The sequence below is a fragment of the Oenanthe melanoleuca genome, chromosome 2 (genome assembly GCF_029582105.1).
Source record: "Oenanthe melanoleuca isolate GR-GAL-2019-014 chromosome 2, OMel1.0, whole genome shotgun sequence".
In the NCBI taxonomy this organism is placed as follows: Eukaryota; Metazoa; Chordata; class Aves; order Passeriformes; family Muscicapidae; genus Oenanthe; species Oenanthe melanoleuca.
The window spans coordinates 81,516,786-81,536,719 of record NC_079335.1 but is presented as its reverse complement, the minus strand read 5'-3'; the positions used below and the strand labels follow the sequence as shown (position 1 = coordinate 81,536,719).

The 19,934-nt window shown below is 39.8% G+C and overlaps 1 protein-coding gene across 3 annotated transcripts in view; it reads right to left on the bottom strand.

Annotated features, from left to right (window-relative positions):
• Positions 1-19,934, bottom strand: part of GMDS (GDP-mannose 4,6-dehydratase) — a 398,015-nt gene that overhangs the window by 74,669 nt on the left and 303,412 nt on the right. For all 3 annotated transcript variants that reach the window (XM_056484705.1, XM_056484706.1, XM_056484707.1), the window contains one exon: positions 6,800-6,918. In XM_056484705.1, the coding sequence (XP_056340680.1) occupies positions 6,800-6,918 (119 nt within the window). The remainder of the gene's footprint in view (positions 1-6,799; positions 6,919-19,934) is intronic.

Sequence of the window (19,934 nt, the reverse complement as noted above, 5' to 3'; positions counted from 1 at the left end):
CTGTAGGATGCTTTGATACTGGGAACATTTCACATTGAAATAATTTCCTACAGATAATAGTGACAGTGAAGTCAGCTGTTAATGGGCATGCCATGATGCTAAAGATGATTTATAATTTAAATTTTCTTTCCTTCTTTCTTTGCAGTTGCACTGTTGTGAGCCTGAACTGCAAAGTTTTCATTCAGAAGCCAAAACTAACATTAGTCCCTCCCTTTAAAGGGCAGAGGGTAAAAATGTGCAGGACTCAAATGAGCTTAATAGAAAACTAACCACCACCAGTAAAACAACAGGAAGCGCTTAGATCAGGAGACGTCAGCTGTTGTTGGAGGTCACTGAGCAGAGAACCCCATTTAACACCCAAAAGGCTCCAGAAGGCTCAGCTGAGCCAGTAAAGACTCACTTAATGTCGCTATCAAAGTTATATAACAATAGAAAGAGCTTGAGAAGGAGTCTCCACCCGTTTTGTCCAGCCTGGTAATGTGAAAAGTTCACAAGGAGGAAAAAAAAAAAAAAAAAAGAAAAGAAAAGAAGTGCTTCTCATTGTGAACAAAGTAACATTTGATAGCTGCACTTCTAATTACTCCTGGCACCTCGATGGTCACAGCTGGGATCATCATACAGCTGATAAAAGGGACTGTGCAGGGACCAGCCTGACACCAGCACCAAGACACCCATTTTCCCAACCAACTCCCTCTCCCCTCTCCCTCAAACCACAAGTCAGAAGAAAAAAATCCCACCACAACCACCCTCATAATATAGTCAAATTGCAGTCAGAATTGTTAACTGGAAAATGCCATGCCAAATCATGCTGAAGCACAGGCAGGGTGGAAGGGGCAGGGGGAGCTCCCCAGCCTCTGCAGCCACTGCCTGCCCCACGCCGTGCTGCCTCCCCCTGCCACTGAACAAGGGGTGCTGATGGCCCCAGCCGTGTGCCAGCGTGTCCTGCACCTGCAGGAGGAGGGGGAGGCCATGGCACTGCCCTGACAAAGCAGGTTTGCTGCCCTTTGCAGCCACACTGCCACGTCCCAGCTGGAGCTGGGCGTGTTGGGATCACTGGGGGTGACAGTCAGGGCTCAGCTCTGGGGGATCCACGCTACCAGTGACCTCACAATCTCACAGAAAACTAAGATTCAAATGCACGAGCAGGTTTAATTGCTTGGAAAGTTCTTCACATCAAGAGCTTTTAAACTCTGGATTTACAGAGTGCATTTAAGGCTTATTTCATATCTATTATCATTAGCATATCACTATTGTTACAATAGTTATTATCAGTGTTGATGAATGCTCCTTTGGCATGAGCCTACACCTGGCAGGGTGTGAGGTGGGCAGGGAAGGAAACAGGGGAGCCAGGATAATTGAGGAGGGGTGGGAATAGCACTGCAATGGACCAAATGGTCTGGCTGTAATTGAGGAGGAAACAAGTCAAAGTGCATATATTTTTGAGGTAATGAAGAAATCAAATAAAAATGAAAATTTTCACAGAAGCAGAGGTAAACTGAACAAGTATATACATTTCATCTATTTGCTTGGTCTTTACATAGAAACAGAACCCATAGCATTAAAAGAAAATTCAAAACCACTAGAGGCTACAGCTGCTCAGCTTCTTTATGAAAAATAAAACTATCCTGGCCACCTTTATAATGAAATAAATGCCAACAGAAAATATTTTCACACTTGAAAATGAACAGTAAATTACCTAAAAGTAAAACTGTATGAAGATTTTGCTTTTCCTCCACAGCTAATATGATCTACTGTTTGTGTAGATTTCTCAGATCTGTGGCCCGATTTCTGCTACACACAAAGTTAAGCCAAAGCACTTCATTCTGTCCTGGCACATTATAAACAGCAAAACTGACACCATATAACAGACCATTAATATCTTTTGCAAGTAATCTTTTGTAGGGAAACTTTAAATATGACTCTTCATATGCTCCTTTGCCACCAACTCAACCACCAACCTTGCCAGCAGCTCTGATACATCAAAGTAATCATAGATACAGGGATTGCTTAACCAAGACTTTGTACTTAAATCAAAAGCATGCTGCCATAAACGAATGTATTTTTTTTTTTTCAAAAGCTCTTATGAATCAGGTATTCGATGTTTTCTTGGTTTTTTTTACTAGTCCAATAATTGTCAAGCTCAGATTTAAAAAATTTAATTGCAGCTCCCCATATAACAAGATGATAAAAAAAAAAAAATACATGCTAGGCTCCTCATTTCTTGTTTCTTTTTTTTTTTTCCCTTTTTCTTTTCTTCTTTCCAGTTCATTGGAAAGTTTTCGAAGCTCTGTCCCTTTACTCCAATTTGTGAAAGCTGGTGTTGGGAAGAAACTGTTTTCCTCAAAGAATATTAATGCTTCTGTGAAAATCAAAGCATTATGGAAAGAAAAGTTTTAGTTTCAAGTAAGTTCCATTAGTGTCAGCCTGATACAAAATTATGTTAATAATTTCAGCTACCTCCCTTCAAAATGTTCCAGGTGCTGCATGAGCTTCTGTTCCTCTCCTCTACATCTGAAAGCTTCTCATTTTCTTTTCTGATTTCAATACAACACACAGCACCAGCCAGGCATAGCAATTTTTGGTGAGCAAAAGCCAGATCTGGAAATAGCAGCTCTTTTGCTGATGGCTCCTCCTCCATGTCCCACATGCTTTCCATTCTTACAGCAAGCCTTCAAATCTCATGTGTTTCTGTAACCCAGCCTTCCATTTTCAGATAAAAAGAAAAAAACAAACAAACAAAAAAACCCCCAACAAACAAACCAGAAGAACTCTTCTCCCTTGGTTCAATCTCAGTTCAACCTTCACTGTCACTGAAGAGGCCACAGGAGTTCACTCCAGAAGACCTTATAGCTGATCTGCAAACTTCCCCATTTTAGGCTGATCTTTAATAAGACCAACTAGCATGTTAGTTAAGATAAAATTTGCATGTAGAACCAAATGACTAGAGTAAAATATTCATTTTTTTCCTGAATTAATTTTTTCCTGATCCTGTAAGCCATGAATATTTGTGTAACAAATGTGCATGCATTTCTATTTTTATTAATCTTTCTGCAGCTTGAACATTTTTTTTTTATTTCTTTCTTTTTTTTTTAGTTTCCACATTTGCAGACAGGAGTCTTTGTAGCAGTCTGCAAAGAACCCTGAGTGCTGTAGTGGTTTCAGGCTATCTTTGCAATCCTGTTCTAATTTAATAAGATTAATGGCAGAAAATTAGTCAAGACAAGCGTTTGCCTGTTTCGTTTACCCTGCTGTAGTTCAAATTATAGGTGGGAAGTGTTTCCCCCAAGTGCTTCTTAATTAGTAATAGGCAGAAGGGAAAGTAAAAGAAAAAAAAATGTAATCCTTACAGGGGAAAAATATTTATAGCTCTGAGGCTTTCCTGTTAGTACAAAGGACTGAATTTGAATGATTCAGAGGACTATATAAATATAATTTGAAATTTCTCCCTTGAAAAAGAAATGTAAGAGGAAAAAAAGCCACATAAGGTAGATAAACTTACATGAACACTTTACAGTCCATTTCAGAGAGAGAATCAGTCTTATTGCAGCTGTACATTTCATTAGTTACAAAAATGTAGTAAAGTTTCTCTCTCTCTTGTTTTGGCTAGAAGACATAGTCCTGACATGTGCTAATGACTGGCTAGGACAGAATATTATGTTATGTTCTTGGAAAGACTTTTTAGGCTGTCCTGGATTTTCAGCTGTACAAGTTAATGTGAATTGTTAGGAAGACAAAAAACTTAAAAAAATAAAGTAAATATTTTTTGTTGGTTGATGAGGCAGGCAGGATCTCTTTTTTCCTGTTCTCTACTGCAGTACCATGACACGACAGCTAAGGTTTTACATTTGCAACTTTCCCTGACAAAGCAGAAAGTAGGGATGGTTAAGAGCCCCTGCACGTGTGCCCAGTTTTCTCAGATGTGGCATGAGCTCTGCCAACTTTTGTTTGCCATGACATCTGTCCTGGACATTTACTCCATCATTTCATCAGTTTTGAAAAGCAGGGAGCTGTGCCATTGCTTATAGCAGAGGAAAAGGCTGCTAGAAATCTCCCAGGTAAATTTTTGAAGTTGTAAATTTCAGAATACCTGCAATCCTGCAAAAAAAAAATCCCCAGAAACCTCAGATAACTCAACCAAACTTTGAGAAAGAGTAATAGGAAGAAAGCACCATCCTTGTGGGAACTTGTTTAGCCATTGCACTCTGGTGCAGTAGTTTTTAGGTGCCTCATAAATTGTAAAGTTACAGATCAATGGGACTCACCAGTGGGGTCTCATGATGCTAAAAAGGAGGGTTTTTCTGCCAGGCTCCTCCCAGAAGGAGATATATTCAAACTGTAGGAGGTGGGAGTAGAAATTCATTGAGGCTTTCAAAGAAAGGTTACCAGACAGAGGTGCCAGCCAAGGAGGAGCTGTGTGTGCTGCAAAAGCATGGGTCAGGCTGACACCTGGAAAAACTATGCAGGTTCTTAACAAAACTTCCCAGATCCTGAGGAATATTTTACATCTGGTGCAATTTGAAAGATGAGCAATGGCTACAGGATGAGTAGTGGGTGCGTTGTAATGTTATTCTCACCTTGGGAGCAGAGGGAAAGAATGGCTGGTTTATCTCAACAGGCTACAAGCAAAATATTCAGAGTTATGCCACTGTCAAAATGATCAGCAGCAAAATTATCACTAGCACTTAAAATGTCACCTCAGTTCCCGTATGTATAGTTAGTTATATATCACCTGTAAATGGCTTAAGGAATTAGAAATTTATTCACAGGAAAGAAAAACTTCAGAAGAGCCAGAGGGGCTGGAAACCCAAGCCCCCATTTCTAAAGCAATTTGTGTTCCTAAAAATCCATGTCACTAGGTGCCATGTGAGTTCTTATACAAGTTTTGCAAATTCCTGTTATTGATTAGTAATTAAAAAAAGGCAACTATGCCTTCGTACACAGAAAATACCTGCTCTATTTCACATTTGGAGTTATACTGTGAAGTTTTTCTGAGAGACCAGATTGTGACTGGTTCAATCCAAATACTGACTGCATTAAACATCAACATAAATGACACACAGTCTACCATATGGAGAGCCATATGTGAGCAAAAAGATTAAATGAACAGGACACAAAATTTTAAGTGTTAGGAACAACTAAATGTAACAGAAGCTATTAATAAAAGTACTTTCACTTTTATTTCTGGCCCCGTTATTTTCTTTAGGTTTTCTTGAGAACTGAATTTGCTTTCTGAAAAACAAATGCTGATTTGTCACTCTTGGGAAGTGTTGAGACTTCTTAAACTAACACCAAAGCAGGGTGCTAGTTTTAAACCAAGGGATAAATTTAGTGGCATCAAAAGAAACCATCAAAAGTGATGATTTATTTATCTGCAAATAAAGACATTCAGCGAGGTACTGACCTTTACACATCAGCCTCTAACTGTAAGTAATCAAAATTTAAAAAGTTGAAAAAGTTGTTCACCAAACAAACTTCTGACAAATAATAATAGACATGGTAGTTCTCAAAAACTCACTGGAGTTTTTACTCATATGGAGCAGATGAATCCGCAGCATTTTCCTATCCATTCTTACTAGGTAGAATGAGCTTACACAACACAAGAAACAAAACTATAAAAAGGGAAGAAAAATTAAGAAAGACAAAGCAATTACTAGAGCTCCTACTATCTCCCCTTTAGCCTCTCAAATCTCACTACTGTTAAGGTATATGGGACATCTTGCAATCAAGAAATGTGAAAAACATGGAGAGAAGCTTATTCCCCAAACTGAGCTTTTGGGTCAGAAATACTATTTATACGGTCTCTCTCTCCCTCATCAGAATTTCTTTTTCTGGAAGTCGATGCCAAAAATTGAAACCAGACTAAAAACTCCTTGAGGAGAAAATGTTATTACCTCCCCAGCCACCCACTGGCTGTTCAAATAATATTGTATATATCTGTGCACTTCTGCATATTTATTGAATTTGTCAAGTTTTTGTTCCCAAGTAAAACTTATTGGCCCTGTCAAAAGTTCACCAGCTGCACAAGTGACTTTGATGGCCTGAGGAGCAGCCCTGGCGCTAGCGTCATGGAAGAGCCTGTGGCTTTCCTCTCCCTTTTCCAGCTGAGATTGGTATGTTGATGCATGGGGCCCACAGAAGATACAGAAGGAGGGAAATTGAAAAAATAATAAACAATAAAAATATAAATTACAGAAAGCGCTCACCAAGCCATCCTGGTTTTATTATACGGCCTTGGGAAGGAATTTTGTATTTTCAATCAAACTATGTGGAATATGCATTGTAAACATTCTGCACCCACTGCTCAACATTTCTACGGCTTCACAGGAGAAGAGCTGCTAGGAATGTAGAGCAGTTTGCTACATAAACCTTGTATGTGGCTGACGGGCTGCCACCTGGAAGGAACAGGGCTGGTAGGTGTCACCTCTTCAGATCACAGAGGATGGGAGCAGGACCATGGGGATCTGGGCAGAAAAGCCCCTCTTGCAGGAAGGTGATGATCAGCAACCTGGTGCTAACATCTTTGGAGAGTGTTCCTTACCCCAAGACAGAGAGAACAAAGAATGAAGACTTTGATTAAAAAGATAAGATTACTCATATACCTTTTCAATTTATGATCTAGAGGGAAACACTAGACATACCTGCTGTGGCAGTCATTCATGAATGAAAGGTCTCATATGTTACAAGTGGAAAGTGGGCAGGGGAAAGAAGAATGCAGAAAAAAATAACTCTGTTTTGTCACAGCAAATATGAGAGGCTAGAAATCTTCAACCTGTGGCTACTCTCTCATCCTCATACTTACACAATGGTTTTCCCAATGTGCTTAAATGACTTCTCCACAAATTCACGGACACTGTGGACCTCCCCGGTGGCTATGACAAAGTCCTCAGGCTCATCCGTTTGCAACATCAGCCACATGGCCTGCAGAAAGATAAACAAAGTCAGATTCAGTGCACATGTAAGTGGTCTCTTCGGTACATGATATTGTGTTACGGCATTTCTGATTTGGAAATAACTACACGCACACACACACACACCCCAAGCTGGGGAAATTAGCACTGTCTTTACACAGTGGCTATTAACCAGTTCAGTGCAACTCTGAAAAGAGTTCAATTATTTCTTAGTACAGAAAACAATGCTGTATTTGATTTTCAATTTGTTTCACAGTAGGAGTTTCTGCAGGGGAGACTTTAATATGTTTACTTTTGAACACTGAGACTTGGTTTAGTGCTCACGAGCATGGATTCACTTGTTTAAAGCTCTGCATGAATTGACATCGATATGGGGAAAAGAGCAAAATTTTGTAATGTTTCAGTCCAGAATGCTGTTGTCTGTCTGCTACAGAATGATGTCATTTTTCGACTGTTTCTTCTGCCACATTTGCTTTGCCTAAGCTGAGTTTTAATTAAGAGTAAGTATTTAAAAAGGTATTCAACCAACTTAATCCGGTTTCCCTGCTGAATGTTACATATCAAAGTACTGCAGAAGAAACTTTTGACACAGGAACAGAGAAAACCCAGGTAGAAAAGCAACACAACCGTTAACATTGGTTTCAGAGGACTGTTCATGCAGCAAGAGTTTTGCAGTATCTTTTGAAGCAAAACTTCATCAGATTGTCAACATATTTGCATTTCATGGGACCAGCTTTTAATTCCCACAGCAATGTCTTCCACAGAGTCCCCTCCCACAAACAAGTAATGATGGGTGGGTGCCATCTCAGAGGGCTGGCCAGCACAAGTCAGCACAAAAGCTGGAAAGCAGATGGAAAAGAGGTATTCAAAGCCATGTGTAACTTGTCTGAGATATCACCACAGGTACATTTCAATTTTCTGATGTGCAAGGCATTGCTCTAGTGACTGAACTGTTTGACTGCATAGGAGCTGTAGGTGTACAGAATTATTACTTCAGATCAATCAAATTATCCAAACTCTTCATTTCCTTTGGAAAGGAAAAGGACATACCTGTACGGCATGACCCTTGTTTAATAAATAACCAGAAAAGGGAAACAAAATAATTCAACTCTCTCTCCATATGGTAAAAAGGACTGTCATCCTCTCACATTGTAATCCACGATGCTATTTGCATTGACCTCTTTGCATCTGCTTTAAAGAAAACAACTTTAGTAGGTCCCTTGATGGCAGTGGATATTCTGCAAATCAGATTAATAAAAGCTTTGGGATAGCTCAGTTTCTCTTGGTAAATACCACCTGAAATATTCAGTTGTTCTTCTCTATTCTCAATAAATCAGTGTCCTGCATAGCAAGGCAATACATTCCACTTAAATGGTTCTAGGTGCAAGCTATTTTTCTTTGCAGTTATTATTTTATGCATCTTCCAAAGTTTTGACAAGATTTTATTAACATGTTCCTTTTGAACGTTTTTACTTCTTGAACGTGCATGGAAGGCTCGGTTTTGGGCAACTGCTGTGTAAGTCCTCGACATAAATTATAAATTGTGCTTTAGGGAGATGACCTGCTGGGCAGGACAATGGCAGCAACTTTATTTTTCCTTTCCAAGACTGAACATCCTAGCCAATGACGCAGAAATACCCAACTGGCTGATGAAAATCATCTTGTGGGGAGGAGATGTCTTAACTTGTATCTCTCATACAAGCTTTTTTGGAACACTGGGGTTTCCCTGCTGATTTGAGAGGTCACCGTAAATCACCAACTCCTGTTTCTTCATGACTGAACAAGCTTGCAAGATTCACAGTAGCAGCAGCTGCACTTAAAGGTAACAGGAGTATCTAAAATAAGTGGTTGATAGTTTGGGTTCTCCCAGCCTAGTCCCTCATTTCACAGACCTTCAGGCTTCCTTAAGCAGTCTAGCTGAAAACAACACACTTCTATGTGTGAGAGGGCACTATTTGGGCAAACAAGGATTTCCAAGATTAGACAATCAGTCAGGGGCAGTGGTGCTCCTCCCAACTTTGGTGGATGTTTGCTGTACACAATGAATCCTTTTCTTGCCTTGGCACTCTACTGTCAGTTACCTTGGAGAGAGATGAGACAACAAAACCTCATTTATTGGCTAAAAACCTCCCTTACCCAAAAATGCTACACTGGTTGACTGAATATGCAATTTAGCACAAGCACCTGCTATTTACTATGACCGTTGGTAAAATAATATCAATATATCTAAGCAGAAGCAGGATCAGACTTCCAACAATTTTTTGTCACCCCTCTACTTTTAAACACCTCAGTGTTGTAATTCCTTTGACACACTCCCAGTGCAGGCACTTATGCCAACACATTCAACAATCCAGCAAGTATTTAGTTATGCATCACTTTTCATATTAATACGAAAGAGAGTTGAAAGTTTCTCTTTACTCTAAAACACACCCTACACTGAAGAAGGCAGTGCAAGATACCAACAAAAAAACAGCCTTTGAGAGTGGGCTCAATGCATTTGGATTTACCAACTCTTGTCTACCATTTCAAAAAGCAAAAAATCACTGTCTTAGCAGTGTGACTTAAACTGCAGTAAATTTCAACAGGATCAACTTAGAAATGATCAAACAATGCAGACAGAGCTGCTAAAAACAATTGTTGCTTCAAATCCTACCAGGAAAGAATGTTTAGATTAATGGTTACTTGAGAATCTATCACTGTGGATTCTTTTATTTTTTCTGGCATTCACAATTGTTGGCACTTAGAGTTACCTCAATCCAATCAGGTATGAAGAAAATTAACATGCTAAAAATTACAAAGTGATAGCTCGGTTTTGCTTTGAGGAAGGTGACCAAATGCTCTTGCTTTGCATGGGTCTGCATGAACAGTCTGTAAAAAAATGCCAAGGCAAGCCAGAAGAGAAAAAAAAAATTGAACAAGTTCCCCAGTCAAAATTATATTTCCTCAGGTACAGCCCATGACAACCAATAAGACATCCATATACAGGCAGTAGCTATATCCTTTCCCTACATCAAGTGCCAGGAATGTGATTCTCCTCACATCAGAGTAATAAAGGTCCTTGACCTATGAATTTCTAGGCATTTCCTTTAAGAATTCATATTGTACCAGACTCGAGGCTGAGAACGAGAGGAAAGGGGGTGATACAGCTCCAGGTTTATTTGTCATTACTGAATGGCTTACTGGTTTTAACAGAGGGGAAAAGCTTTGTTTAAATTTCCACTGAAAGTAATTAATGGTTATTGACTGGCAAATGAAGAACAGGTGACACTCTGAATTAGAAGATAAATGATCTCATGTTCTAGCGTGATAATGGGTTAGTAATTGCTACAAAGCCTCAGACTGGTGCGTCCCATCATAATGCTAGATCATGTCCAGAACACAAAGGCCTCTGTGTGAGAGGTATTCAGCTGTTCACCTCCTGATCCAGCTGCAGAGTGATTTGCTCCATTTATTCTCTGATGGACTGCACAACTGAGGCAAAAGTTCACCCATTCTCACCTTCCTGTTCACATGCTGAACCACATGACCCATGACATGGCTGAACTGGGATAAAAACATTGCCCAGCTTTGGCTCTTGGCTATCTTTTAACCATCACAAGGTCGTATATTTTAGGAATTTTTCTGATGCAGGAACTGTGAATTGTGGATTTTCCTGTATTTCTTTGTAAAGGCTCTTTTGGATGGGCAGAGAGCAAGTAAAGAAATTATTTGTGTTCAGTTCTACCACCCTCTTGCTAATTTTTTGCTCAGTCCAGATAACAAAATATGGGTAGATGTTGAAAAGGAAGAGAAAACTACCATGGACACAATTCAGGCTTTGACTGTGTTAGAGTAAGACTCTTTCCTTAATGGCAAAAGTGGCAACATTTTTTTTTCATATTTGAATTCTTTTTGGCTCTCGTCTAGCGAGTCACAAAGTCTAAAGGCCCTTCTATGGCATTTACTTTTAAAGACACAAACCTAACAGGAGACACGTAGCTAGTCGAGCAAGCAGACACACTTTTATGATTATGTGGACTAGGATATCTGTTCTGCATGCCTGAAATCCAGCCTCTGCCAAAATCTTTCCTCTTTCATTCTTCCCCTCTACCCTTTTCTCTGTATAAACCCCTGCCAGTAGTAAGCACCATTTTCAAGCAACGTATCCAAAACATGAACCAGTCTTCTCCCTGCCCAAATTTCTCTGCTTATGCAGTGTTTGTACCTGGACTAGTAAACAGGAAAACCCAAGTTTGACTAACAAAACCCCCATACTGATAAATTTTGTGCATGCCACTGCCAGAATGCTTGTGATGTGTCTGCTTGTCTCGAGAATCTAGAGTATGTTGTAGATGAGTTTCACCATTAACTTCCAGTCTAGCATCCCAGTAGGAAAACATTTATTAACTGGGCTGTCATCCATGGATAACAAAGACCCGGTAGCTGAGGTTATGTTTAACTCCATATATTTGAGACTTTTGTTTCACTGTCTGCTCTCAAGCTATGCATAGTTAAAATGGGCTCATAATCAGGTATCTTCCTATTTAAGAGCAAAAAATAAATCTAACTTTTTAAGATTTTAAAGTACAGCTGATGATACAGCTCTAGAAATAAAAGACATCTTTTTTCAAAAGAAGAAGTATAAAGCCTTTTCACATGTCTCATCCAGCTCAAGACCCAAAACAGGTCCCAGAATGGGATAAATAGGAAATGTTCCTGTTGGTACTAATTACTATTGCCCTGCACTGCTACATAGCAGTTTTTTACAAGATCTGGACTGTAAAATAAACCACTTTTGTACATATTCCTAGGTGTTGTGCAGAGAAATTCTGACTTTGTATTTGCCACACATGGAGAAAAAAAAATCAAATCAAATCAGTAATGTTTACTTTAGGAGATGGAACAGACAGCTGCAGCCTGATGCATGATGCATTGTCTGTGTTCAGAGGCACAGAAGCAGAGGCTGGTGAATATCTAGCTCTACTTATCACTGTGGAAGGAATGGGTTACCTCAAGGCTGTCAACAATCAGGGAGCAATTTCTGACTAAGTCAGAAAGCATCACCACCTGGAGGGACCCAACAGCACATTATCACCATTTATAGAAATTCTGTCTTTATGGTATTCCATACTCTATTGTCTAGAAGTGGGCAGAAGCATTCAGTGGGTTGGATATGGCACTCTAGTGACCCCAAACACAGCTATCCTGCTGGGGTCACCACTGAGAAGGAGAATTGAGCATTTTGGGCCAAAGCATGATGAGCCTTTACAGGGATGTGTGAGCAAAGGAGAGCCTTCTGCCCATATGGCGAGCACAAAGGCCTGGCATGACTGCTGTTCCTGTGTGCATCACGAGGGACTGCTCCACTTGTGCCACAAAAGACAGGGCTATTGTACCTCCTCCCTCCCTGCATTGTCCCATTGCCCTGGCGCTGATAGAGGCTGCTGGCATCTCCGTGCTGAGCGCCGTGTGGAGATGCTGTGCCCACGCACTTCCTGCTGCCTGGGATGAGAAGCAGTTCCAGATGCCACCACCCAGCTCCTCCTGACACAACCCAGCTGACTGGCTGTGGTTTCTCAAGCTGCTACAGAACTGACCACAACTGATGATCGTGCCTTAGAAAAGTGAGACGGGACATTGACTCAGAGCTCTGAACCCAAACCGACTCCCAGTTTATCTATTTACTCACTTTTGGAGGGGCAGAGAAGGAAGAAAAGGTGCTACACTGAGTCACCCACATCTGATTGACTTCTGCAACTGTTAAAAGGGTAGGTGTGTCCTGGGTGTACCTGGTAGGCATCAGTGTGTTATGTAAGGAGATTATACAAAGACACAGTTAGACTTACATATAATACACAACAGAGTGGGGACAAAAATCTCCTTACACATGCACACAACAGGGGCACAGCACAGATGGCTGAAAACCACCAGTGGAGCTGAAGTGCAGCAGGGAAGTGTTGTGCTCAGAGTAAATTGTAAGCTGCCTCTGTCTGACAGGCAACATACAAAAGTGCTGGGCATGATCCCATGCTCCCTGCCACAATGGGAGCTCAGTCTAGAGTAATGACTATTGCTTTAGTACTTGTTTCTGACAATGTTATAGGTCAAGGCAAGCACGGCAGGGGGACTCTTGCCAAAGAAAACCGCAGAGATGTGCTGCCAGGCATGCCGATACTCCCAAGAAGCCAGTGACAGCAGGAATATGGGAGCATGCATAGAAAATGCACTACTATGCTTTTCTTCCCCCTAAATTACAACTCTCCTTGCTCAGCTACTTGAAAAGCAAGGATGCACACCCAATAAGTAAGAACCTTACTGTGCTGTTACAGTTTGTATTTGAAAGGCAAACATAAGTTCAGGATTAAAGTCATTGTCAACCGTTGCAATTGGTGACTTTTCACATGTTCAACCCTTTCTCAAAACCTCCAGCAAAAGAGGTACTTCCCAAGAAGGGCAGGACACATGCCTCTTCCTTTCCTCTAAAGAGTCATCACCCTGTTTTGTCAGATTACCAAAAATTACAGTGTTGGTGCAAGATCTGTTGCCCAAGGAACCTCCATTCATGGAAAAACCCTTCTGAACACCATTCAAGTATCTATCAGATCTCATCAGTTTAAATACATTTTGATATGCTTCTTCCTTAACTGTGTAATGCTGAACATAAGGACTCCAAAGTCTATGTACAAAGTTTTTCCTTCAGCTGTGTCTTTTCTGCTCATGCAGAGGAGACATTGAGTATTTATGACATGGCAGCTGCTTCCATTCAGGAGAGCGACATTTGCAAACCATAGACATCGCTGACACAAAAAATATAAAATGGGAACAGATTTGAGATGAAAACATTCTCCTCTGAGAGAAAAAACACATAATTTGATAAGAAACAATGGAAAATTTACCTTAAGAATCCCAAGAAAGTAAACAAACAGCAAATCTCTCAGGAGATAGTATGAGATAGGGACTCATTTTATAAACTTTCTCAGAAATTTTCAAAGTTACAGTTGAGAAATTTTCACAGAAGCAATTTGAAGCATGCTTGCTGATTTAGTCAAATCCTATGTTTTGGCTCTAGAGGTGAACTTGTTCAGAACAGAACTGTGTTCAGGTCCATGATTTTTCCTTTCAAGTTGAAAGAAAATAGTTGATACATTGAAAGATAATAATCCAACAATTATAAAGTTACTAAGTTAATAAAATACCTGATAATCTTTGTGGACCATCTCAAATGAAAACAATATCAGTGTCTTTTGAAACAAAAGCCTTCACATCTGTAGGAAATACTAGGCAATACTGTCTAACTTCTCTCTCGTAAGCAGATAGGCCAATTGTTTTACAGATCTCAGGGAGGACTCGTGAAACTTTAGTAGGCAGTTCTATTAATAAAAACCACAAGAATTATAATCCAGATAAACCTTAAAGGTCAACCTTCCCTGTTAACACAACATGATGTTTCTCACATGGACCTCGGGTGAATACAAAGTTCTCATTGTGTTATCAAAAACTAGATTACTCCTTTTTTTTTTCCTTGTGTCACTGAATGTCAAAATATTGTTCTTTCAATATGTGGAAGTATTTGTATACAGTTTTATAACTGATCTTTAGTTGCTAGCTGGAGGCAAAAAAGAAACAGTAAAGCTGCTTGTTGGGAAACCTCAACCAACAATGAAAATTAATATAGTCCTTTTTTCCTGCCAAAAAGTTTTGAACAGAGTTTTAGGTCCACAATGGTTTGTTTATTCTTCAAATGGTTAGATTGGAAGTGACATGTGTGACACAAAGTAAATTAATGAAAAAATACAGAAAGGATGCACATATGCTCTGTTTCTTTCATTTTAATTTTGGAGGATATTGTCGCAATTGCTAACAAAGAGCTTCCTTAAATGCTGTTTAAGAGAAAAGGGAAAGAAATTCAAAGCTAAAGAGAAGGAAAAAAAAAAAAAAAAAAAAAAAAAAAAAAAAAAAAAAAAGAAAAATCTGAATTGCAGAAAGTATGTGAGAGTTTTAACCACCCAGATTTGAATTGCATAGACAAGACTATAGAACAAATACATGTTTCCCAGGCTCCACCTAGCAGACGATTCGGAAAGATATTTGACCCGCTTTCCCCTCCCTTTTTACCCTTCCAGAATTAATTTTCCCTGCTATTTTTATATGAATGCAAGACAAAATACCTCTTCACAAAGAGGCAGACTCCCATTTGACAGGATTACTCACTGCTAAAGTAAAGGGTTGTACCCAGGTTGCGGTGAGGGCAGAGAAGTCTTAGGGACCCATGCCAGGAAGGGCTGGTTGGGGCCATGATCTAACCACAAGAAAACACACCAGGCTTTCAAGCCAAGTACTGGCATGTTCACTGGAGCAAAACTATCAGCCTCAGAATGGTGATCACAACGTAGATATTGATCACAAAGTGTTTACAGTGCAGCATTTGACTATAAAAAGATCCTGGTTCCTGCTTCTAACACCTGTTTACCTCCAATTTCTTTCCTGGATTGCTTAAACACTCACAGCTAAGCAAGCACAAGCTGACTTGTGCTCCTTTTGATGGAGGTCAGAGGAGCAGCATGATGTATGGGCCAAGGTACTACTGATCCCCACAGAAACAAAAATGCTGTTATCCATACCACAACTCAGAAAATTATCTTCTCTCTCCAAATCTTTTTTTCCTTTCCTCCCATCAGTCAAAACTGCCTCTGCAGCTTGCTTGTTTCTCCAGGTTTGTAGGTCTGCCCATTACCTGTCCAGTAAGGGGTCCTGACTCAGGTTAAACCACTAGTTGTACTGTAAAAAAATTGCTAAGAGCAGCAGAGAATTGCCAGAGCACTGGCAGAGAGGCTCAGAGATAATAAAGCAGCACTTCATAATGTTTATACATATTTGAGGGTATAATTGGGAAGGAAGATGAGCAATCCTTTAAGACAGTAAGAGTAACAAAGCAAGAGCACTGAGGTAAAATTTATGAATGGTATTATTGAAAAAAAAGATACAGGGAGAAGGAAAGAGTTAATAAAATAAAATTAACCTGGAATTTATTTCATAATTTAAATTTCCCCCTCAAATTCCCAGAGTTCTGCCTTCACACTTTTGAACTTCATGCATTTTCTCCTCAATCTGCTAAGAGTTTCCAAAGATGCTACATTCCTGAATATTAATCTAAAATAATTGAATTGAAATGTTAATTTACTCCTCTTGAGAAAAATACTATCAATTTGGTTTGTAAAAAATTAGAATCCTTGTCTGAGTAATGTGTGTAAGCCTGCTATCTTAAACACAAACTGAACTTCACTTTTTGATTTTATTGCAATTTTCAGTGCACTGGAGTTGGAAGAAAGATTTCCACCACTAAGTCATTGTTATTTATGAGACTATGATAAAATTGCACATCAGGCACTGTTTTACTAACTATTAAAAAAAAAAACTTTCTGAAAAAAAGAGAAAAAAGGATGCTAAAGTAATGTCATTCCTGGTAGAATGTATTTTTTTTTTCCTTTTCCTTTACCAGAACATTTCAGGTGACAACATTTTGGAATTTGATGCTAAATTCTCTTGGCTGAGTACAGACTGAGACAAGCGCACGACTTTGATGCCTCGGGGACGCGGTAATGCAATACAGAGGGATTTATTTTCTTTTTTTATTTTTACCTCATGTCACAAGTTCAATTTTAGGCCAACAGTACCCAAAAGGGCCACCATGTGATATAGCAGCTTATGCAAACAGCCTGGTGGTTTTAACCCAAGCCCTGGGACAGAGGAATCTGCCTCACAGACTTGCTGCCACAGTGTGAGCACCAGAGCTGCTCTGAGCGAGCTCTTCCGTGCTCAGGGTCGGGTACCAGCTCATGGTCTCTGCCATCCCAAATTGGGGCATGGGAATCTCAGCTAGAAAACAGCAAAATAATCCCAGAAACCAAAGGATTTGTTTTAGAAATCTGGCTGTGCAGTGCAGACGTAAAAAGGCAATGAGAAGATTACTTTAGAGCATGCTCAAAAAAACATTTGGAGGGCATTTTGCATTGACCTTCCCTTGGCTTGCTCTGGCCAGTCTGATTCCACCGTCACTAGTAATTACTGTTCCTGCAATGGCAGTCAGTCTCACCAAATCCTGTGTCAGGGAAAGGGAAGGATCTGCATTGAAACCATAGATACGGCTGCTCTCCATGGGCTAGTGTCAGAATGGAATAGAAAGTTTTATTCAGTTTGTTCCCAGCAATAAATACAATCCTGGCATCCTGGATAAATCCTTCACATAACAGCATGTGTTCTTTTATGCACCCTGGGAGCGATTCTATTTAAAGCCATGGAATTGTGGGTGTGAGACTGTAAGCACATCCACTTACCCAAAACAAAATTAAAACCTGTCTTATATTAGAGTCAGGAGAGCTGTTACGAAAAATGCAAACCATATGAAGTTTTAAGTATACTTATGTTTTTTATCTGTCTCTGTGTAGCATATACAATTGACTTTCACTGCCTGAGATGAAGTGATGACAAGTGTTTTACCATATTATTACAGAATACCCCAGTAGCATTATCACACTTCAACTTTTGCTTGCAATAAATCTCTGCTACACGCATGTCAGAAGTCATTGCTCGTATCACATCCAGACAAATTAAGGGCCCTCCCTCCTCAGTGGACATGAAGGAGGCTCCACACACACGAGGTATCCTGCCATTACGGCTGGAATAACTCCCGCAGGTCAGACACCGGGAACAGCGTTCCCACAAGCATTACTTGGCAAGGGCCAGAGGTCTGTTCTCAGGCAAATAGCAGTGGCACAGGCATGAGTCATTGCAGACTGCAATGGATTTATCACCACAATGACACCATCATCCCTTATACGCTGGTTTCCATATGCAAGTCTCATTCAATTTTTTTTATTCTTCTTCTCAAAGATTTATAACTCAACTGCTGAAACACATTTCACGAGAACACAATTCTCTGTTCTGTATATTTTTTTGTAGTAGCTATACCATAAACCACATTCTAATTACAAGGATTCAGCTTTAGGTCCAGCCTGCTTATTTGTTTCAGTTTGGCCCAACTAAATGATGAGCAGTGTCCCAATCTAAGCAGTGTTAATGACTCTCTTTGGGGCCTTCACTAAAGCATTTAATCTTACAGCTCGAATTCTGCTGTCTATCAAGCTGGAGTCATAATATTTATGCAACTAGAGTGCTGCAAGAAAGTTAAGGGTAGCACAGATATTTCATGATGAAGTGAATTATTTGTTATATGATTAGATTTGGCTTTGCACTTTTATAGTGAAAGGTGAGAATTCAAATTCTACCTTAATACTGACTAGCTGAGGACTAATTAAAGACAAATTAAAGGAGCAAGGAAAAGTAAGGATGAGATCACACAGAAATCATTGTTAGATTACATTCTCCAAAATTCATCAAAATAGACATTTCTGGAGATAGTGCACATTTTTGTTATGATGCAAGAAATAAGTGAGATAACTACTCAGGTGATGAAGATACTAATAACCAAGCTACAGTGGTATCTTTTTCTCTCTTGCCTAAACTTCAGAAAATTTCTTTTTTCCCTTTTTGCAAAATAATTGAAGTAAACTTGTAAATTAACTCTTTGAATATTTTCCCAGAGAAACATTCTGTTCTGCAAACAATGCCTAATTCCAGCTTCATGTGAAATCAATTTAATTAACTTCTACAGCCTACCAACATACAAGAGAGGAAAGTGGGGCATACAGTTCATGTCACTGTAAGCAGCTCTCTGATGCCACAGTCTTTTCTGCATTTGACCCAAGAGGTAGTTGTAAAACCAAGTATGAAACAAACTGTTGCATCACATGGTGAAATAATAACTAAACTTATTATTAAACCTCCTCACTTAGTATTCTTTCCCTTTTGGACACACAGAAAATAGCAAGGCATGAGACCATGGGGGGAGGAAAGGAAATAAAACCATCTTGCTGCTCATCTTGGAGGAGCATCTAAAGCCTGAGACTACTGGATTCAGACCTCCCTCGAATCCTGCCCTCTTAGCTGCCACCTCCCAGTCCCCACGCTGACCCCCTGAATCAAGCCAGATGGGACTGGCAGAGACATGTCAAGGAAGTGCTGAAAAGGTGACTTGGGTCTCTGGCAGCTAGTCTGGAGCTCATTTCTATGTGAAATCTCTGGGGGCTCCTGCTTTGCAATTTCTCAGGAATGTTTAATTCTCCTCATCCCTTTGCTGAGTCTCTCTGGAGAGGTCATGGAGGCCTGTGACATCCCTGGAGGGCACTGCCTAACTAAATTAGCATGAGATAACTTTGGACTCTCTTCCAAACAAGAAAATACAAGGGAGAGAATTTCATTAAAAGCAGAAGACTAGGTGATCCAAGTTAATCCCAGCCCAGAGCTGCTGCAGAAATGTTCTCTGTTTATATTTTGACTTTACTCTCTGTTACAGAGTTCACTGACTATAATGGAAGCTGTGTTAAGTGCACAACTTGACCTCAGTTGACCAAATCTTAGTTTCATAATAAAGACAAAAAGTGGGTTAGGCAGCTCTAAAAGGTCTGATTAGTTACTGTTTTGCCTGGTTATGTGTGACTACGTAGGGCACTGAGTGAATGGTAAAAAAAAAAAAAAAAAGCACTGATGTACTTTATTCTTGAGATGAGCTTTTTAATCAAGAAACATTAATGTTTTAACATGCAACACTACTGTAATGCATACGTGTGTAGTCCCAAATTTGCATTTTGGGGTTTTTCTAATGACTTGTGTACACAGGGTTTTATTTAGGTTCCTTCAATGGGTGATGGGAAAAAAGACAAGTTGGAGGAGAAGGAATGGCAACATCTGCACCCTGTTCTGCAGTAATGTTTCCCATGCAACTCAAAGGCAGGGTAAGTAAGACACAAAGGTAGATCAACACACCCAGCAACATCCCACCTCATCTTCCAGCAGTGAAGCAATCCCAGCAACCACAACAGCAAATAGCTCCGAAACAAGGATTTGATTGTCTGTATACAAACAGGATGGGGAGAAAATCAGAATTTTTTTACTTGGGCTTTGGTTGTTGCAGCTGATACTAGGGAAACA